The sequence below is a fragment of the Ranitomeya imitator genome, chromosome 2 (genome assembly GCF_032444005.1).
Source record: "Ranitomeya imitator isolate aRanImi1 chromosome 2, aRanImi1.pri, whole genome shotgun sequence".
NCBI lineage: Eukaryota > Metazoa > Chordata > Amphibia > Anura > Dendrobatidae > Ranitomeya > Ranitomeya imitator.
Window position 1 is genome coordinate 231,255,521 of NC_091283.1, and position 20,610 is coordinate 231,276,130.

Sequence of the window (20,610 nt, forward strand, 5' to 3'; positions counted from 1 at the left end):
GTCTGGAGGATGGAACAAGCGCCTTGTTCTAGCTGTCTGGAGGATAGAACAAGTGCCTTGTTCTAGCTGTCTGAGGGATGGAGCAGGCGCCTTGTTCTAGCTGTCTGAGGGATGGAGCAGGCGCCTTGTTCTAGCTGTCTGGAGGATGGAACAAGCGCCTTGTTCTAGATGTCTGGAGGATAGAACAAGCGCCTTGTTCTAGCTGTCTGAGGAATGGAGCAGGTGCCTTGTTTTAGCTGTCTGAGGGATGGAGCAGGTGCCTTGTTCTAGCTGTCTGGAGGATGGAACAAGCGCCTTGTCCTGGCCAACTGGAGGATAGAACAAGCGCCTTGTCCTGGCCATCTGGAGGATAGAACAAGCGCCTTGTCCTGGCTGTTTGAGGGATGGAGCATCTAGCTGTGTTTTACCTTAATGGTCCCATTCCTGGCCCCAGTCACCAGCTTCCTCTGGGAGGTGTCGAGGGTCATACATGTGATTTCCTCTTCTCCGTGGACATTTTGGAGCAGCAGAGATTTATTTCCGGTTTCCACATCCCACACAATGATCGAGGAGTCCTCGCTGGCGGTCACCACCTGTCAGGAGAGCAGCACAGTCAGCTCCAGCCTTCCCATATACACTGTGATTCACTGTTCTGCCAGGCAGTACTGGAAACAGTCAGCAGGCTTGTCGCCACTCTATTACTGCTCAACATTAGGAATAATGGCGGACTGTGCTATCATCTATAAATAGAACCAACCCCAGGTGGTGGGCCCATCCATACATAGGACCACCCTGAGGACCCTTCTCTCATCTATACATAGGACCAGCCTGGGGGCCCTTCTCTCATCTATACATAGGACCAGCCTGGGGGCCCTTCTCTCATCTATACATAGGACCAGCCTGGGAGCCCTTCTCTCATCTATACATAGGACCAGCCTGGGAGCCCTTCTCTCATCTATACATAGGACCAGCCTGGGGGCCCTTCTCTCATGTATACATAGGACCAGCCTGGGGGCCCTTCTCTCATCTATACATAGGACCAGCCTGGGAGCCCTTCTCTCATCTATACATAGGACCAGCCTGGGGGCCCTTCTCTCATCTATACATAGGACCAGCCTGGGAGCCCTTCTCTCATCCATACATTGGACCAGCCTGGGGGCCCTTCTCTCATCCATACATAGGACCAGCCTGGGAGTCCTTCTCTCATCCATACATAGGACCAGCCTGGGGACCCTTCTCTCATCTATATATAGGACCAGCCTGGGGGCCCTTCTCTCATCCATACATAGGACCAGCCTGGGAGCCCTTCTCTCATCCATACATAGGACCAGCCTGGGGGCCCTTCTCTCATCCATACATAGGACCAGCCCGTGGATCTCACATCCATAAATAAGTCTCCTTACTAATGACAATGGACCAGCAGCCTCTCACCTGATGAAAGAAGGCGTTGTAGAGAAGTCCAGAGAGCGGAGCCCCATGAGTGGTCGAATCCTCCATGATTGGGTCCGTCTGGGCCAAGGTCAGCATCCCAATGTAGTCATTGTAAGCGACCAGCAAATGATGTGGAGGGGACGAGGTCAGTAAGAATGGAAAGCCACCTTGTTCCAGCAAGCGCCCAGGCTGTATACAGGGGAATTTTAACACTATTGTCTGTAGACATCTGTGCGAAGAAATGTCCCAGACCTTCAGGACCTGAAGAAAAGAGAAGTCTATGACTGCTCCATAATAGAGACACCCAGAACCTGGAGGAGAGAAGCAGCCTGTGACTGGTCTATAATAAAGATACCCAGAACCTAGAGGAGAGAAGCAGCCTGTGACCGGACTAATAATAGAGACACCCAGAACCCGGAGGAGAGAAGCAGCCTGTGACTGGTCTATAATAAAGATACCCAGAACCTAGAGGAGAGAAGCAGCCTGTGACCGGACCAATAATAGAGACACCCAGAACCCAGAGGAGAGAAGCAGCCTGTGACTGGTCTATAATAAAGATACCCAGAACCTAGAGGAGAGAAGCAGCCTGTGACCGCACTAATAATAGAGACACCCAGAACCCGGAGGAGAGAAGCAGCCTGTGACCGGACCAATAATAGAGACACCCAGAACCTGGAGGAGAGAAGCAGCCTGTGACCGGTCCATTATAGATACCAAGAACCTAGAGGAGAGAAGCAGCCTGTGACTGGACCAATAATAGAGACACACAGAACCTGGAGGAGAGAAGCAGCCTGTGACTGGACCAATAATAGAGACACCCAGAACCCGGAGGAGAGAAGCAGCCTGTAACTGGTCTATAATAAAGATACCCAGAACCTAGAGGAGAGAAGCAGCCTGTGACCGGACCAATAATAGAGACACCCAAAACCCAGAGGAGAGAAGCAGCCTGTGACCGGACCAATAATAGAGACACCCAGAACCCAGAGGAGAGAAGCAGCCTGTGACTGGTCTATAATAAAGATACCCAGAACCTAGAGGAGAGAAGCAGCCTGTGACCGGACCAATAATAGAGACACCCAGAACCCAGAGGAGAGAAGCAGCCTGTGACTGGTCTATAATAAAGATACCCATAACCTAGAGGAGAGAAGCAGCCTGTGACTGGTCTATAATAAAGATACCCAGAACCTGGAGGAGAGAAGCAGCCTGTGACCGGACCAATAATAGAGACACCCAGAACCTAGAGGAGAGAAGCAGCCTGTGACAGGACTAATAATAGAGACACCCAGAACCCGGAGGAGAGAAGCAGCCTGTGACTGGTCTATAATAAAGATACCCAGAACCTAGAGGAGAGAAGCAGCCTGTGACCGAACTAATAATAGAGACACCCAGAACCCAGAGGAGAGAAGCAGCCTGTGACTGGTCTATAATAAAGATACCCAGAACCTGGAGGAGAGAAGCAGCCTGTGACCGGTCCATTATAGATACCAAGAACCTAGAGGAGAGAAGCAGCCTGTGACCGGACCAATAATAGAGACGCCCAGAACCCGGAGGAGAGAAGCAGCCTGTGACTGGTCTATAATAAAGATACCCAGAACCTAGAGGAGAGAAGCAGCCTGTGACCGGACCAATAATCGAGACACCCAGAACCTGGAGGAGAGAAGCAGTCTGTGACCGGTCCATTATATATACTAAGAACCTAGAGGAGAGAAGCAGCCTGTGACCGGACCAATAATAGAGACACCCAGAACCTGGAGGAGAGAAGCAGCCTGTGACCGGACCAATAATAGAGACACCCAGAACCTAGAGGAGAGAAGCAGCCTGTGACCAGACTAATAATAGAGACACCCAGAACCTGGAGGAGAGAAGCAGCCTGTGACCGGACCAAAAATAGAGACACCCAGAACCCGGAGGAGAGAAGCAGCCTGTGACTGGTCTATAATAAAGATACCCAAAACCCGGAGAAGAGAAGCAGCCTGTGACCGGACCAATAATAGAGACACCCAGAACCCGGAGGAGAGAAGCAGCCTGTGATCGGGCCAATAATAGAGACACCCAGAACCCGGAGGAGAGAAGCAGCCTGTGACTGGACCAATAATAGAGACACCCAGAACCCGGAGGAGAGAAGCAGCCTGTGACAGGTCTATAAAAGAGACACCCAGAACCTGGAGGAGAGAAGCAGCCTATGACCGGACCAATAATAGCGACACCCAGAACCCGGAGGAGAGAAGCAGCCTGTGACCGGACCAATAATAGAGACACCCAGAACCCGGAGGAGAGAAGCAGCCTGACCAATAATAGAGCCACCCAGAACCCGGAGGAGAGAAGCAGCCTGTGACCGGACCAATAATAGAGATAATAGATACACCCAGAACCCGGAGGAGAGAAGCAACCTGTGACCGGACCAATAATAGAGACACCCAGAACCTGGAGGAGAGAAGCAGCCTGTGACCGGACTAATAATAGAGACACCCAGAACCCGGAGGAGAGAAGCAGCCTGTGACTGGTCTATAATAAAGATACCCAGAACCTAGAGGAGAGAAGCAGCCTGTGACCGGACCAATAATAGAGACACCCAGAACCCAGAGGAGAGAAGCAGCCTGTGACTGGTCTATAATAAAGATACCCATAACCTAGAGGAGAGAAGCAGCCTGTGACTGGTCTATAATAAAGATACCCAGAACCTGGAGGAGAGAAGCAGCCTGTGACTGGACCAATAATAGAGACACCCAGAACCTAGAGGAGAGAAGCAGCCTGTGACCGGACTAATAATAGAGACACCCAGAACCCGGAGGAGAGAAGCAGCCTGTGACTGGTCTATAATAAAGATACCCAGAACCTAGAGGAGAGAAGCAGCCTGTGACCGAACTAATAATAGAGACACCCAGAACCCGGAGGAGAGAAGCAGCCTGTGACTGGTCTATAATAAAGATACCCAGAACCTGGAGGAGAGAAGCAGCCTGTGACCGGTCCATTATAGATACCAAGAACCTAGAGGAGAGAAGCAGCCTGTGACCGGACCAATAATAGAGACGCCCAGAACCCGGAGGAGAGAAGCAGCCTGTGACTGGTCTATAATAAAGATACCCAGAACCTAGAGGAGAGAAGCAGCCTGTGACCGGACCAATAATCGAGACACCCAGAAACTGGAGGAGAGAAGCAGTCTGTGACCGGTCCATTATATATACTAAGAACCTAGAGGAGAGAAGCAGCCTGTGACCGGACCAATAATAGAGACACCCAGAACCTGAAGGAGAGAAGCAGCCTGTGACCGGACCAATAATAGAGACACCCAGAACCTAGAGGAGAGAAGCAGCCTGTGACCAGACTAATAATAGAGACACCCAGAACCTGGAGGAGAGAAGCAGCCTGTGACCGGACCAAAAATAGAGACACCCAGAACCCGGAGGAGAGAAGCAGCCTGTGACTGGTCTATAATAAAGATACCCAAAACCCGGAGAAGAGAAGCAGCCTGTGACCGGACCAATAATAGAGACACCCAGAACCCGGAGGAGAGAAGCAGCCTGTGATCGGGCCAATAATAGAGACACCCAGAACCCGGAGGAGAGAAGCAGCCTGTGACCCGACCAATAATAGAGACACCCAGAACCTGGAGGTGAGAAGCAGCCTGTGACCGGACCAATAATAGAGACACCCAGAACCGGGAGGAGAGAAGCAGCCTGTGACAGGTCTATAAAAGAGACACCCAGAACCTGGAGGAGAGAAGCAGCCTATGACCGGACCAATAATAGCGACACCCAGAACCCGGAGGAGAGAAGCAGCCTGTGACCGGACCAATAATAGAGACACCCAGAACCCGGAGGAGAGAAGCAGCCTGACCAATAATAGAGCCACCCAGAACCCGGAGGAGAGAAGCAGCCTGTGACCGGACCAATAACAGACATAATAGATACACCCAGAACCCGGAGGAGAGAAGCAACCTGTGACCGGACCAATAATAGAGACACCCAGAACCTGGAGGAGAGAAGCAGCCTGTGACCGGACCAATAATAAAGACACCCAGAACCAGGAAGAGAGAAGCAGCCTGTGACAGGGCCAATAATAGAGACACCCAGAACCTGAAGGTGAGAAGCAGCCTGTGACCAGACCAATAATAGAGACACCCAGAACATGGAGGTAAGAAGCAGCCTGTAACCGGACCAATAATAAAGACACCCAGAACCTGGAAGAGAGAAGCAGCCTGTGACTGGACCAATAATAGAGACACCCAGAACCTGAAGGGGAGAAGCAGCCTGTGACCAGACCAATAATAGAGACACCCAGAACCTGGAGGTAAGAAGCAGCCTGTAACCGGACCAATAATAGAGACACCCAGAACGCAGAGGAGAGAAGCAGCCTGTGACAGGTCTATAAAAGAGACACCCAGAACCTGGAGGAGAGAAGCAACCTGTGACCGGTCCATTATAGATACCAAGAACCTAGAGGAGAGAAGCAGCCTGTGACTGGTCTATAATAAAGATACCCAGAACCTAGAGGAGAGAAGCAGCCTGTGACCGGACTAATAGAGACACCCAGAACCCGGAGGAGAGAAGCAGCCTGTGACCGGACCAATAATAGAGACACCCAGAACCTGGAGGAGAGAAGCAGCCTGTGACCGGTCCATTATAGATACCAAGAACCTAGAGGAGAGAAGCAGCCTGTGACAGGACCAATAATAGAGACACCCAGAACCTGGAGGAGAGAAGCAGCCTGTGACTGGACCAATAATAGAGACACCCAGAACCCAGAGGAGAGAAGCAGCCTGTGACTGGTCTATAATAAAGATACCCACAACCTAGAGGAGAGAAGCAGCCTGTGACCGGACCAATAATAGAGACACCCAAAACCCAGAGGAGAGAGGCAGCCTGTGACCGGACCAATAATAGAGACACCCAGAACCCAGAGGAGAGAAGCAGCCTGTGACTGGTCTATAATAAAGATACCCAGAACCTAGAGGAGAGAAGCAGCCTGTGACCGGACCAATAATAGAGACACCCAGAACCCAGAGGAGAGAAGCAGCCTGTGACTGGTCTATAATAAAGATACCCAGAACCTAGAGGAGAGAAGCAGCCTGTGACTGGTCTATAATAAAGATACCCAGAACCTAGAGGAGAGAAGCAGCCTGTGACCGGACCAATAATAGAGACACCCAGAACCCAGAGGAGAGAAGCAGCCTGTGACTGGTCTATAATAAAGATACCCAGAACCTAGAGGAGAGAAGCAGCCTGTGACCGGACCAATAATCGAGACACCCAGAACCTGGAGGAGAGAAGCAGTCTGTGACCGGTCCATTATATATACCAAGAACCTAGAGGAGAGAAGCAGCCTGTGACCGGACCAATAATAAAGACACCCAGAACCTGGAAGAGAGAAGCAGCCTGTGACAGGGCCAATAATAGAGACACCCAGAACCTGAAGGTGAGAAGCAGCCTGTGACCAGACCAATAATAGAGACACCCAGAACCTGGAGGTAAGAAGCAGCCTGTAACCGGACCAATAATAGAGACACCCAGAACGCAGAGGAGAGACGCAGCCTGTGACAGGTCTATAAAAGAGACACCCAGAACCTGGAGGGGAGAAGCAACCTGTGACCGGACCAATAATAGAGACACCCAGAACCTAGAGGAGAGAAGCAGCCTGTGACCGGACTAATAGAGACACCCAGAACCTGGAGGAGAGAAGCAGCCTGTGACCGGACTAATAGAGACACTCAGAACCTGGAGGAGAGAAGCAGCCTGTGACTGGTCTATAATAAAGATACCCAAAACCCGGAGAAGAGAAGCAGCCTGTGACTGGACCAATAATAGAGACACCCAGAACCCGGAGGAGAGAAGCAGCCTGTGACCGGACTGTCAGGATTCCCTGACCGCTGCCACCAATTTGTCAGGATTCCCTGACCGCTGCCACCAATTTGTCACGATTCACACCGTGACCGTCACCCCTACGTCACGGATCGGGGTGACTTTAGGCCAACAGACGGCTATCACATGTGCAGGGGGGCTTATCTTAGTTATCCCTTCACTTCACAATGTAATGAAAAAACACACACAAGGCTATTGACCTCTTAGTTTCCAGCAGGGGCTTATTTTATGTATCCCACTGCTCTTCACTATACCACGAACTGCAGGGATTTATTGATATCCCGCTTACAGTTCCACTTAACACTTGCAGCTCTCTGGCGCCCCCCTTACTCTCAGCTCAGATTAGGTACTGCACCCTGGGTAATTGGTCGCCAGACAGGCTGCCTGCTATGTACTGGCTATTGGGCACGCTGCAGCAACGCGATAAACTACTCTCGCTCAGGCAGGAACAATAATTATCAATGCCGCAATCGCTACAGCATCCAAAAGCCTGCACACAGTATCGCTGCCACCAGCTCCGGTTAAACGGGTCCGAAGCTAACCCAACACAGTAGCATAATTCCCTTCAAGAGACAGGGTACGTTTAGAGCATGGAGAATGAACTAATATTAAATATTATATCCCATAAAAATTAGGCAGTGCTTTATCAAAAATATTTTATAAAGAGGTTAGAAATAAGACAATTGCAAATATGTACACGGTAAGTATAACATAAAGGGGATTAAAGGAGAAAAGATAACACTCACATGTTCTCAGTTCATTGCATTGCAGGCAACCATACGTCCCAGTTCATTGGACGTGCTCAGGGCTCTCCAAGGAAAAAGGCAAGTAAAAAAACTGGGGATCTGGGCAGACAGTTATAGCTAAGCCTGTAACATCCCAGAAAGGGGTTGGATCACCTCGTCCCTCCTACCTCTTCAGTTAACTAATCTCACCCTAATCTATATCTAATTTCTATAACTCCGCTACAAAACATGTCATAGTCATAACAAACCCAGCATTCATCTCGGATTAATGTGGGCATTCTAATGAGATCAAAAAGGTTCTATCTGGGATACATATTTCCAGAGAAATTCCTACTTCTTTACCAGATGGAGTTAGAAGCCTGTGCTTATTGTGATAGATAGATCCTCCGATGGACTTTACGAATATATATTTTCGTGTTCTTAACTTAAATGGTTTGCCTAATATCTTACAAAAACAAAACAAAGGACTTTCATGAATTTCTAGAAGTTTCTAGTCCAGTTAGAGCTTACACGGCAGGAAATGCCGGTCGTAAATACCTTTGGCGAGGGGTGATGGGGGATTTGGGAGTTGAAAAGTCAGGAATTTGAAGCTACAAACTGTTGCAGCATCACTCCAAGAAGGGGGGCTTAGCTCACGCAGGCTAGCAAGAAAACTAACTTATGATATACATTTTCCTCACACAGACCAATAATAGAGACAACCAGAACCCGGAGGAGAGAAGCAGCCTGTGACCAGACCAATAATAGAGACACCCAAAACCCGGAGGAAAGAAGCAGCCTGTGATCGGACCAATAATAGAGACACCCAGAACCCGGAGGAGAGAAGCAGCCTGTGACCGGACCAATAATAGAGACACCCAGAACCTAGAGGAGAGAAGCAGCCTGTAACCGGACCAATAATAGAGACACCCAGAACCTAGAGGAGAGAAGCAGCCTGTGATCGGACCAATAATAGAGACACCCAGAACCTGGGATGTGATGTTTGCTGGTTCCCCTATTTGGTTCTGCATCTTTGGAGCCGTGACCTCCAGTCAGGTGATTGAATATTCCTGGTGTTAGAGACACTATGGTCATGATTGGCGGCTGTGTGCGCATGTGTACATGTGATGCATGGGCAGTACTGATACGATATGATATGTTTAGAACATACAGGAGCTTTTCACAAAAAAGAATATCATCAAAAAGTGAATTTATTTCAGTTCTTTAATACAAAAAAAATTGAAACTCATATTCTACAAAGTCATTACACACAGAGTGATCTATTTCCAGTGTTTTTTTCTGTTAATGTTGATGATTATGGCTTACAGCCAATGAAAACCCAAAAGTCATTATCTCAGTAAATTAGAATACTTTATAATACCAGCTTGAAAAATGATTGTAAAATCTGAAATATTGTATGGTCAGTAAATGCCCTCAATACTTGGTCTGGCTCCTTTTGCATCAATTACTGAATCAATGCGGCGTGGCATGGAGGCGATCAGTCTGTGGCACTGCTGAGGGGTTATGGAAGCCCAGGTTGCTCTGATAGCAGCCTTCAGCTCGTCTGCATTGTTGGGTCTGGTGTCTCATCTTCCTCTTGACAATATTCCATAGATTCTCTATGGGTTTGGGTCAGTTGAGTTTGCTGCCCATCAAGCCCAGTGATACTGTTGTCTGTAAACCAGGTATTGGTACTTTTGGCCGTGTGGACAGGGGCCAAGTCCTGCTGGAGAACGACATTTCCATCTCCATAAAGCTTGTCGGCAGAGGGAAGCATGAAGTGCTCTAAAATGTCCTCGTAGACAGCGGCGCTGACTTTGGCATTGATAAAACACAGTGGACCGACACCAGCAGATGACATGGCTCCCCAAACCATCACTGATTGTGGAGACTTCACACTAGACCTCCAGCAGCTTGGATTGTGGCCTCTCTACTCTTCCTCCAGACTCTGGACATTGATTTCCAAATGAAATGCAAAATCTACTTTCATCTGTAAACAACACCTTGGACCACTGACAACAGTCCGGTTCTTTTCCTCCTTGGCCCAGGTAAGACGCTTCTGGCAATGACTATTGGTCATGAGTGGCTGACACAAGGAATGTGACACTTGTCGCCCATGTCCTGATACCTCTGTGTGTGGTGAAGCAATGACTCCAGCAGCAGTCCGCTCCTTGTGAATCTCCCACACATTACTGAATGGCCTTTTCTTAACAATCCTTCCAGGCTGCGGTTATCCCGATTGCTTGTGCACCTTTTTCTACCACACTTTTTCCTTCCACTCCACTTTCCATTAATATTCTTGGATACAGCAATCTGTGAACAGCCGGCTTCTTTACCAATGACCTCTTGTGGCTTCCCCTCCTTGTGGAGTGTGTCAGTGACGCCTTCTGGACATCTGTCAGGTCAGCAGTCTTCCCCATGATTGTGGAACTACTGACACAGACTAAGGGACCTTTATAAATGCTTAGGAGCCTTTACAGGTGTTTATTGTTAATTATTCTAATTTACTGAGATAATGACTTTTGGGTTTTCATTGGCTGTAAGCCATAATCATCAACATTAACAGAAATAAACCCTTGCAATAGATCACTCTGTGTGTAATGACTCTATAGAATATACAAGATTCACTTTTTATATTGAAGAACTTAAATAAATTCACTTTTGATGATATTCTAGTTTTGTGAGAAGCTCCTGCATAAAAGAAGGGCACACACAGAACTGCAATGTAAGAAAACCTTTACTGAAACACAAAACAATGATCACACCAAATGAACATGGACCAAGTGTTAGCTTATTTATAATGAATCAATTATTAAGGCGCATAGGACTCCTACACAAGGAAAAAACACAGAGGAGCTGACAATATACGTAAAAAACTGCGCTGCACAAAGTGTAATCACAAGATTACCTACAATCAGCGATGGTGCCACCACCCCTACGCGCGTTTGGTCTGCATACCTTCGTCAGGGAAAGAGGCATCATGGCGTCCATAAGCCCATTATGAACACCTCCTGTACAATTATGGTATACGTAGATAAATAAGCAGTGAATCGATACGGCGTGATTGATTAGAGCTCGTGATGCCGACGTCAGCTGTGGAGTCATTACACTTTGTGCAGCGCAGTTTTTTACGTATATTGTCAGCTCCACTGTGTCTTTTCCTTGTGTAGGAGTCCTATGCACCCTAATAATTTATTCATTCTAAATAAGCTAACACTTGGTCCACGTTCATTTGGTGTGATCGCTTACCATATTCTACAACTTGTCTTTCTGCCATTATGATATCGTTCCCTGCTAGGCTGTGGGGCCACAGATAATTCTTTGGCTCACCACCGAGTATACTGGTCCACAGGCTTTTTATTGTTTTTATGACAGTGTTTTGTGTTTCATGTTGTGAATTCTGTTGTTAAGCTCCCTCCTGTGGTCGTGAATGGTACTTCGGCTGGTTCTGTCCATGGGCTTCCTCTGGTGGTTGTGAGTGGGGCTGCGGCTTCTGAGGTTCCTTCCACAGGTGACGAGGTTAATTCGTCGTGACGGCTGCTCTATTTAACTCCACCTAGATCATTGCTCCATGCCACCAGTCAATGTTCCAGTATTGAAATGCAAAAGCGGCTAGGGGCGCTGCATATAATGTATATAAATGATGATGGTACTCCTGCTGCGGATATATGGACACCACTACCTCAAATGTCCAATGTTGTGAAAAAAACACAAATAAATCTAATACATATACAGTGGGGCAAAAAAGTATTTAGTCAGTCAGCAATAGTGCAAGTTCCACCACTTAAAAAGATGAGAGGCGTCTGTAATTTACATCATAGGTAGACCTCAACTATGGGAGACAAACTGAGAAAAAAAAAATCCAGAAAATCACATTGTCTGTTTTTTTATCATTTTATTTGCATATTATGGTGGAAAATAAGTATTTGGTCAGAAACAAACAATCAAGATTTCTGGCTCTCACAGACCTGTAACTTCTTTAAGAGTCTCCTCTTTCCTCCACTCATTACCTGTAGTAATGGCACCTGTTTAAACTTGTTATCAGTATAAAAAGACACCTGTGCACACCCTCAAACAGTCTGACTCCAAACTCCACTATGGTGAAGACCAAAGAGCTGTCAAAGGACACCAGAAACAAAATTGTAGCCCTGCACCAGGCTGGGAAGACTGAATCTGCAATAGTCAACCAGCTTGGAGTGAAGAAATCAACAGTGGGAGCAATAATTAGAAAATGGAAGACATACAAGACCACTGATAATCTCCCTCGATCTGGGGCTCCACGCAAAATCCCACCCCGTGGGGTCAGAATGATCACAAGAACGGTGAGCAAAAATCCCAGAACCACGCGGGGGGACCTAGTGAATGAACTGCAGAGAGCTGGGACCAATGTAACAAGGCCTACCATAAGTAACACACTATGCCACCATGGACTCAGATCCTGCAGTGCCAGACGTGTCCCACTGCTTAAGCCAGTACATGTCCGGGCCCGTCTGAAGTTTGCTAGAGAGCATTTGGATGATCCAGAGGAGTTTTGGGAGAATGTCCTATGGTCTGATGAAACCAAACTGGAACTGTTTGGTAGAAACACAATTTGTCGTGTTTGGAGGAAAAAGAATACTGAGTTGCATCCATCAAACACCATACCTACTGTAAAGCATGGTGGTGGAAACATCATGCTTTGGGGCTGTTTCTCTGTAAAGGGGCCAGGACGACTGATCCGGGTACATGAAAGAATGAATGGGGCCATGTATCGTGAGATTTTGAGTGCAAACCTCCTTCCATCAGCAAGGGCATTGAAGATGAAACGTGGCTGGGTCTTTCAACATGACAATGATCCAAAGCACACCGCCAGGGCAACGAAAGAGTGGCTTCGTAAGAAGCATTTCAAGGTCCTGGAGTGGCCTAGCCAGTCTCCAGATCTCAACCCTATAGAAAACCTTTGGAGGGAGTTGAAAGTCCGTGTTGCCAAGCGAAAAGCCAAAAACATCACTGCTCTAGAGGAGATCTGCATGGAGGAATGGGCCAACATACCAACAACAGTGTGTGGCAACCTTGTGAAGACTTACAGAAAACGTTTGACCTCTGTCATTGCCAACAAAGGATATATTACAAAGTATTGAGATGAAAATTTGTTTCTGACCAAATACTTATTTTCCGCCATAATATGCAAATAACATGATAAAAAAACAGACAATGTGATTTTCTGGATTTTTTTTTCTCAGTTTGTCTCCCATAGTTGAGGTCTACCTATGATGTAAATTACAGACGCCTCTCATCTTTTTAAGTGGTGGAACTTGCACTATTGCTGACTGACTAAATACTTTTTTGCCCCACTGTATCTATATCCGCGCTGGAGATACCATAATGCGCCAGCCTAAACGTAAAAGAACTAAATAAATGTCTATTCTGATTAAAATAAGTAATGACCCAATTGTGCGATATATTGCAGTATTCAAATGCACATATGAACTGAAAAAGAAAGAAAAAAAATCAGGGATCCCTGAAGAAGGAGTCCGCAGACTCCGAAACGCGTTGGACAGGACAAGTACCTTTTTGGCACAGTGTGTACTCCGTAGCCGTCCACGTGAACAATCACGTGGATGTGACGTCACGCGAGGTCTTGCAAACTTCCTGCACCTCGCCGGCCATCAGCGTGAGAAGGCGCCGTGTAGCGCTGAAGATCGAGTAAACCCGTGTGTGTGAGAGAGGGGTCTGTCACCGGCCGGGACGGGCTTTTTTACTCCCTCTCCTCACATACCTACCTCAAGAAAGTACAAGTTTTTCTCCATCACCGGACAAACAGTGGAGGAATCCGGACCTATAGAGGACCACTAGCTATTTTCCGGTAATCATTTTTTTCTTTCTTTTTCAGTTCATATGTGCATTTGAATACTGCAATATCGCACAATTGGGTCATTACTTATTTTAATCAGAATAGACATTTATTTAGTTCTTTTACGTTTAGGCTTGCGCATTATGGTATCTCCAGCGCGGATATAGATATATGTATTTAATGTTCCAGTATTGGTCTAGTTCGCTCCTGGATCGTTCTTGTGACCTGTCTTCCCAGCAGAAGCTAAGTTCCTGCTTGTTTTTCTCTGTTTGCTATTTTTCTGTCCAGCTTGCTATTTTGATTTTTGTCTTGCTTGCTGGAAGCTCTGGGACGCAGAGGGAGCGCCTCCACATCGTGAGTCAGTGCGGAGGGTCTTTTTGCGCCCTCTGCGTGGTCTTTTTGTAGTTTTTTGTGCTGACCGCAAAGTTACCTTTCCAATCCTCTGTCTGTTCAGTAAGTTGGGCCTCACTTTGCTAAATCTATTTCATCTCTGTGTTTGTGATTTTCATCTTTTCTCACAGTCATTATATGTGGGGGGCTGCCTGTTCCTTTGGGGAATTTCTCTGAGGCAAGGTAGGCTTTATTTTTCTATCTTTAGGGCTAGCTAGTTCCTTAGGCTGTGACGAGGCGCCTAGGGAGCGTCAGGAGCGCTCCACGGCTATTTCTAGTGTGTGTGATAGGATTAGGGATTGCGGTCAGCAGAGTTCCCACGTCTCAGAGCTTGTCCTGTATTATTAGTAACTATCAGGTCATTCCGTGTGCTCTTAACCACCAGGTCCATTATTGTCCTCACCACCAGGTCATAACAGTTTCAGTAAAGGTTTAGTTACATTGTAGTTCTGTGTGCACCTTTCTTTATATGTTCTGTGAGGGGTTGACTCAATCAGCTGCTTCGCAAGGTAGTCACAGGAACAGTTCTGGTAGCAATTCACCTGCTGGTTTATTATAGACGCTTGGTGCCATGTGCTGTGTGTACTTGGTGCCATGTTCTGTGTGTGTACTTGGTGCCATGTTCTGTGTGTGTACTTGGTGCCAAGTGCTGTGTGTGTACGTGGTGCCAAGTGCTGTGTGTACTTGGTGCCATGTGCTGTGTGTACATGGTGCCATGTGCTGTGTGTACTTGGTGCCATGTGCTGTGTGTACTTGGTGCCATGTGCTGTGTGTACTTGGTGCCATGTTCTGTGTGTGTACTTGGTGCCATGTTCTGTGTGTGTACTTGGTGCCAAGTGCTGTGTGTGTACGTGGTGCCAAGTGCTGTGTGTACTTGGTGCCATGTGCTGTGTGTACATGGTGCCATGTGCTGTGTGTACTTGGTGCCATGTGCTGTGTGTACTTGGTGCCATGTGCTGTGCGTGTACTTGGTGCCATGTGCTGTGCGTGTACTTGGTGCCATGTGCTGTGTGTGTACTTGGTGCCATGTGCTGTGTGTACTCGGTGCCATGTGCACTTGGTGCCATGTGCTGTGTGTACTTGGTGCCATGTGCTGTGTGTGTACGTGGTGCCTTTGCTGTGTGTGTACGTGGTGCCTTCTGTGTGTGTACGTGGTGCCATGTGCTGTGTGTACGTGGTGCCATGTGCTGTGTGTACTTGGCACCAAGTACACACAGCACATGGCACCACGTACACACAGCACATGGCACCAAGTACACACAGCACATGGCACCAAGTACACACAGCACATGGCACCAAGTGCACATAGCACAAAGTATACACAGCACATGGCACCAAGTACACACACAGCACATTAACCATCATGTGCTGTGTGTACTTGGTGCCATGTGCTGTGTGTACTTGGTGCCATGTGCTGTGTGTACTTGGTGCCATGTGCTGTGTGTACTTGGTGCCATGTGCTGTGTGTACTTGGTGCCATGTGCTGTGTGTACTTGGTGCCATGTGCTGTGTGTACTTGGTGCCATGTGCTGTGTGTACTTGGTGCCATGTGCTGTGTGTACTTGGTGCCATGTGCTGTGTGTACTTGGTGCCATGTGCTGTGTGTACTTGGTGCCATGTGCTGTGTGTACTTGGTGCCATGTGCTGTGTGTACTTGGTGCCATGTGCTGTGTGTACTTGGTGCCATGTGCTGTGTGTACTTGGTGCCATGTGCTGTGTGTACTTGGTGCCATGTGCTGTGTGTACTTGGTGCCATGTGCTGTGTGTACTTGGTGCCATGTGCTGTGTGTACTTGGTGCCATGTTCTGTGTGTACTTGGTGCCATGTTCTGTGTGTACTTGGTGCTTTGTGATGTGTGTGTACTTGGTGCCATGTTCTGTGTTATGATCTGGTGATTAAGGAGCGACATGAGACTAGCTCTGAGCAGGTGGTAGCTATACTGACCGCAGTCCCTAAGCTCAACACAACACTAGAAGTAGCCGTGGGATGCTCCTAACTCTGCCTAGGCACCTCGTCACAGCCTAAGAGCTAACTACCCCTAAAGACAGAAGCAGGAAAACTATCTTGCCGCAGAGAAAATCCCCAAAGGATACATTAGCCCCCCACAAATAATGACTGAGAGGAGAAGGAAATTACATACGTAGTATGAAACAAGATTTAGCACAGGAGGCCACTTCTAGCTAGATAGAAAAAGTACAGAACAGAGCACTGTGAGGTCAGTAAAAAAAAAAAAAACTAGAAAAAGTCCACCGCAGAGAAATACAAAAATCTCCACACCTGACTAAAAGTGTGGAGGGCAAACTCTGCTGCCCAGAGCTTCCAGCTTAGCTGAATAGATCCATATTGATAAGCTGGACAAAAGAGCAAAAACAACAAAATGCTGATCAACAAAGTCCACAACAAGTGAATTACAAAAAGACAAGCAAGGACTTAGCTTTGCTGAGCTGGTCAGAGTGTCAGGAAATCCTAAGAGCAATGACTCCAGGCAGGAACAATTGACAACTGGAATTGAATGAGAGATAAGTCCAGACTAATATAGCCGAGCCAAGAAGACGATCAGTGAAAACAGCTGCAGAAGCTAAATCCAAGAAGCAGCCATACCACTCAAAACCACAGAAGGGAGCCCAAGAGCAGAACTCCCAAAAATGCCACTTACAACCACCGGAGGGAGCCCAAGAGCGGAATTCACAACATTACCCACCCCCCTTGAGGAGGGGTCACCGAACCCTCACCAGAGCCCCCAGGCCGATCAGGACGAGCCAAATGAAAAGCACGAACCAAATGAACATGAACATCGGAGTCAACAACCCAAGAATTATCCTCCTGGCCATAACCCTTCCACTTGACAAGATACTGAAGCTTCCGCCTCGAAAAACGAGAATCCAAAATTTTCTCAACCACATATTCCAACTCCCCCTCAACCAACACCGGGGCAGGAGGATCAACAGATGGAACAACGGGCACCACATATCTCCGCAACAAAGATCTATGGAAAACATTGTGGATGGCAAAAGAGGCTGGAAGGGCCAAACGAAAAGACACAGGATTGATAATCTCCGAAATCTTATAAGGACCAATAAACCGAGGCTTGAACTTAGGGGAAGAAACCTTCATAGGAACATGACGAGAGGACAACCAGACCAAATCCCCTACACGAAGCCGAGGACCAACACACCGACGGCGGTTAGCAAAACGCTGAGCCTTTTCCTGGGACAATGTCAAATTGTCCACCACATGAGTCCAAATCTGCTGTAACCTGTCCATGACAGAATCCACACCAGGACAATCAGAAGGCTCAACCTGCCCTGAAGAAAAACGAGGATGGAAACCAAAATTACAAAAGAAAGGCGAAACCAAAGTAGCCGAACTGGCCCGATTATTAAGGGCAAACTCGGCCAACGGCAAAAAGGTCACCCAATCATCCTGATCAGCAGACACAAAGCATCTCAAATAGGTTTCCAAGGTTTGATTAGTTCGCTCAGTTTGGCCATTTGTCTGAGGATGGAACGCCGAAGAAAAAGACAAATCAATACCCATCCTAGCACAAAAGGCCCGCCAAAACCTGGAAACAAACTGGGAACCTCTGTCAGACACAATATTCTCCAGAATGCCATGCAAACGAACCACATTTTGAGAAAACAATGGAACCAAATCAGAGGAGGAAGGCAATTTAGGCAAAGGTACCAAATGGACCATTTTAGAGAACCGGTCACAAACCACCCAGATAACAGACATCCTCTGGGACACAGGAAGATCGAAATAAAATCCATGGAAATATGCGTCCAAGGCCTCTCCGGAATGGGCAAAGGCAAAAGCAACCCACTAGCGCGGGAACAGCAAGGCTTAGCCCGGGCACAAGTCCCACAGGACTGCACAAAAGAACGCACATCCCGCGACAAGGAAGGCCACCAAAAGGACCTAGCAACCAAATCTCTGGTACCAAAAATCCCAGGGTGACCGGCCAACACAGAACAATGGACCTCAGAAATTACCTTACTTGTCCATCTATCAGGAACAAACAGCTTCCCTACAGGACAGCGGTCAGGTTAATTAGCCTGAAATTCCTGAAGCGCCCGCCGCAAATCAGGGGATATGGCAGACAGAATCACCCCTTCCTTAAGAATACCAACCGGCTCAAGGACTCCAGGGGAATCAGGCAAAAAACTCCTAGAGGTATTTGGAAAGCCTTTAACAAATACCTGTGTGAATTGGTGTGAGTTGCTGAATTGGGGGTAGCTATGTTCATAAGGGGTTAACTTAACTTGGGGGCTCATAATTAAGGGTTTATAAGGGGCAGCTGTTTGGGGCTCCAGTCCTTTTTGGAAGTGCATTTGGACAGCAAGGTGGATTGCTGTTAAGGGAGAGAAAAAAAAAAATCTTTAAATCTTCAGCATAGCGAGTGTGAGCGAGCTGAGTGTGGCCTGAGCGTAAGTGTGGACGGCGGTAAGTGTGACTTGTGATTCAGTGACTTTGGAGTCAGGGAGTTTCCAAGGGAGGAATTACTGAATTGCTGTCTGATTTTTATTAATACTTTGTATTTAATTTTTATTTTTTTTATTGAACTGTTCTGTCTGGTGCAATCCCCATTAGGAAATGTGCTCCACTCTTGTTAATGCCATCCAGTGCACGTCTTGCCACATGTATGCAGTCCTTGAGCAGCCGATCGAGGGTGCATACTGCTGTGCGAGATGTGAGCACGTTGTGCATTTGGAAACCCAGATTCTGACTCTAAATGTGCAGCTGGCAACACTGAGATCCATAGACAACATGGAGAGGAGTCTTCTGCTCACGGAGCAGACGCTCAATGGGACAGATGAGGGGGGGGATGGTAGGATGGAGCTGCAGGATGGTGAAGTAGGAAGCTGGGTGACAGTTAGGAAGCGGGGTAGAGGGAAGAGTGCTAGGGAGGCTAGTCCTGACCTGGCACACCCCAATAAGTTTGCTAAGTTGGCAGATGAGGGGGGTGCCAGTACAGGGGTAGCACTGCTGCAGCCAGGCATGTCCTCTGAAAGCCGGAGGAGTGACTGCTCCAGTAAGGAGGGAAATAGGAGAGCAGGGCAGGCCAGACAGGTGCTGGTAGTGGGCGACTCAATTATTAGGGGAACAGATAGGGCAATCTGTCACAAAGACAGGGATCGTCGAACGGTGTGCTGCCTACCTGGCGCTCGAGTACGACACATCGCTGATCGGGTGGACAGATTATTGGGAGGGGCTGGTGAGGACCCAGCGGTCATGGTGCACATTGGCAGTAATGACAAAGTTAGAGGTAGGTGGAAGGTCCTTAAAGATGATTTCAGGGAATTAGGCTGCAAGCTGAAAGCAAGGACCTCCAACGTGGTATTTTCCGAAATACTGCCGGTACCACGTGCCACGCCAGAGAGGCAACGGGAGATTAGGGAGGTTAATAAGTGGCTCAAGAATTGGTGTAGGAAGGAGGGGTTTGGGTTCCTGCAGAACTGGGCCGACTTCTCAGTTGGCTACAGGCTCTACGCTAGGGATGGACTGCACCTCAATGGGGAGGGTGCAGCTGTGCTGGGGGAGAGAATGGCTAGAAGGTTGGAGGAGTGTTTAAACTAGGAATTGGGGGGGAGGGTATTCATTTTATAGGAGGGGAAGATAGTGCAGACAGAGACCTGGGCACAAATAAGGAAGTTGGGGGTGGCGGTGGCATGGGGGGTGGGGTCAGAACAGTTAATAATTTAAGAAATAGAAGTACAGAGAGGAACATAAAGTGCATGTATACTAATGCCAGAAGCCTCGCCAACAAAATGGACGAATTAGAACTAATGTTGTTGGAGCATAATTATGACATGGTGGGGATATCTGAAACGTGGCTGGATGATAGCCATGACTGGGCTGTTAACTTGCAGGGCTATAGCCTGTTCAGAAGTGACCGTACAGATAAGCGAGGGGGAGGGGTGTGTCTATATGTAAAATCGTCCTTAAAACCCATCCTGCGCGATAATATAGGTGAATTTAATGAAAATGTAGAATCCCTGTGGGTGGAGATAAGGGGAGGGGGAAAAAATAATAAATTACTGATAGGGGTTTGTTATAAATCTCCAAAAATAATGGAAGCAATGGAGAATATCCTCGTAAAGCAAATAGATGAAGCTGCGACTCAAGGAGAAGTCATTATTATGGGGGACTTCAACTACCCTGAAATAGATTGGGGAACAGAAACCTGCAGTTCCAGCAAAGGTAATCGGTTTTTGACAACTATGAGAGACAATTACCTTTCACAACTGGTTCAGGACCCAACAAGAAAGGGGGCACTGCTAGACCTAATATTAATCAACAGGCCAGACCGCATATCAAATATAAGGGTTGGGGGTCACTTGGGAAATAGCGATCACAAAATAATAAGTTTTCATGTATCCTTTAAAAAGATGTG

At 47.6% G+C, this 20,610-nt stretch overlaps 1 protein-coding gene across 1 annotated transcript in view; it reads right to left on the reverse strand.

Annotated features, from left to right (window-relative positions):
* LOC138662777 (cilia- and flagella-associated protein 337-like) overlaps positions 1 to 20,610 on the reverse strand; it is a 191,177-nt gene that overhangs the window by 79,935 nt on the left and 90,632 nt on the right. The window contains exons 11-12 of the mRNA XM_069748700.1: positions 1,411 to 1,671; positions 408 to 572 (exon numbers count right to left, since the gene is read on the reverse strand). Of these exons, the coding sequence (XP_069604801.1) occupies positions 408 to 572; positions 1,411 to 1,671 (426 nt within the window). The remainder of the gene's footprint in view (positions 1 to 407; positions 573 to 1,410; positions 1,672 to 20,610) is intronic.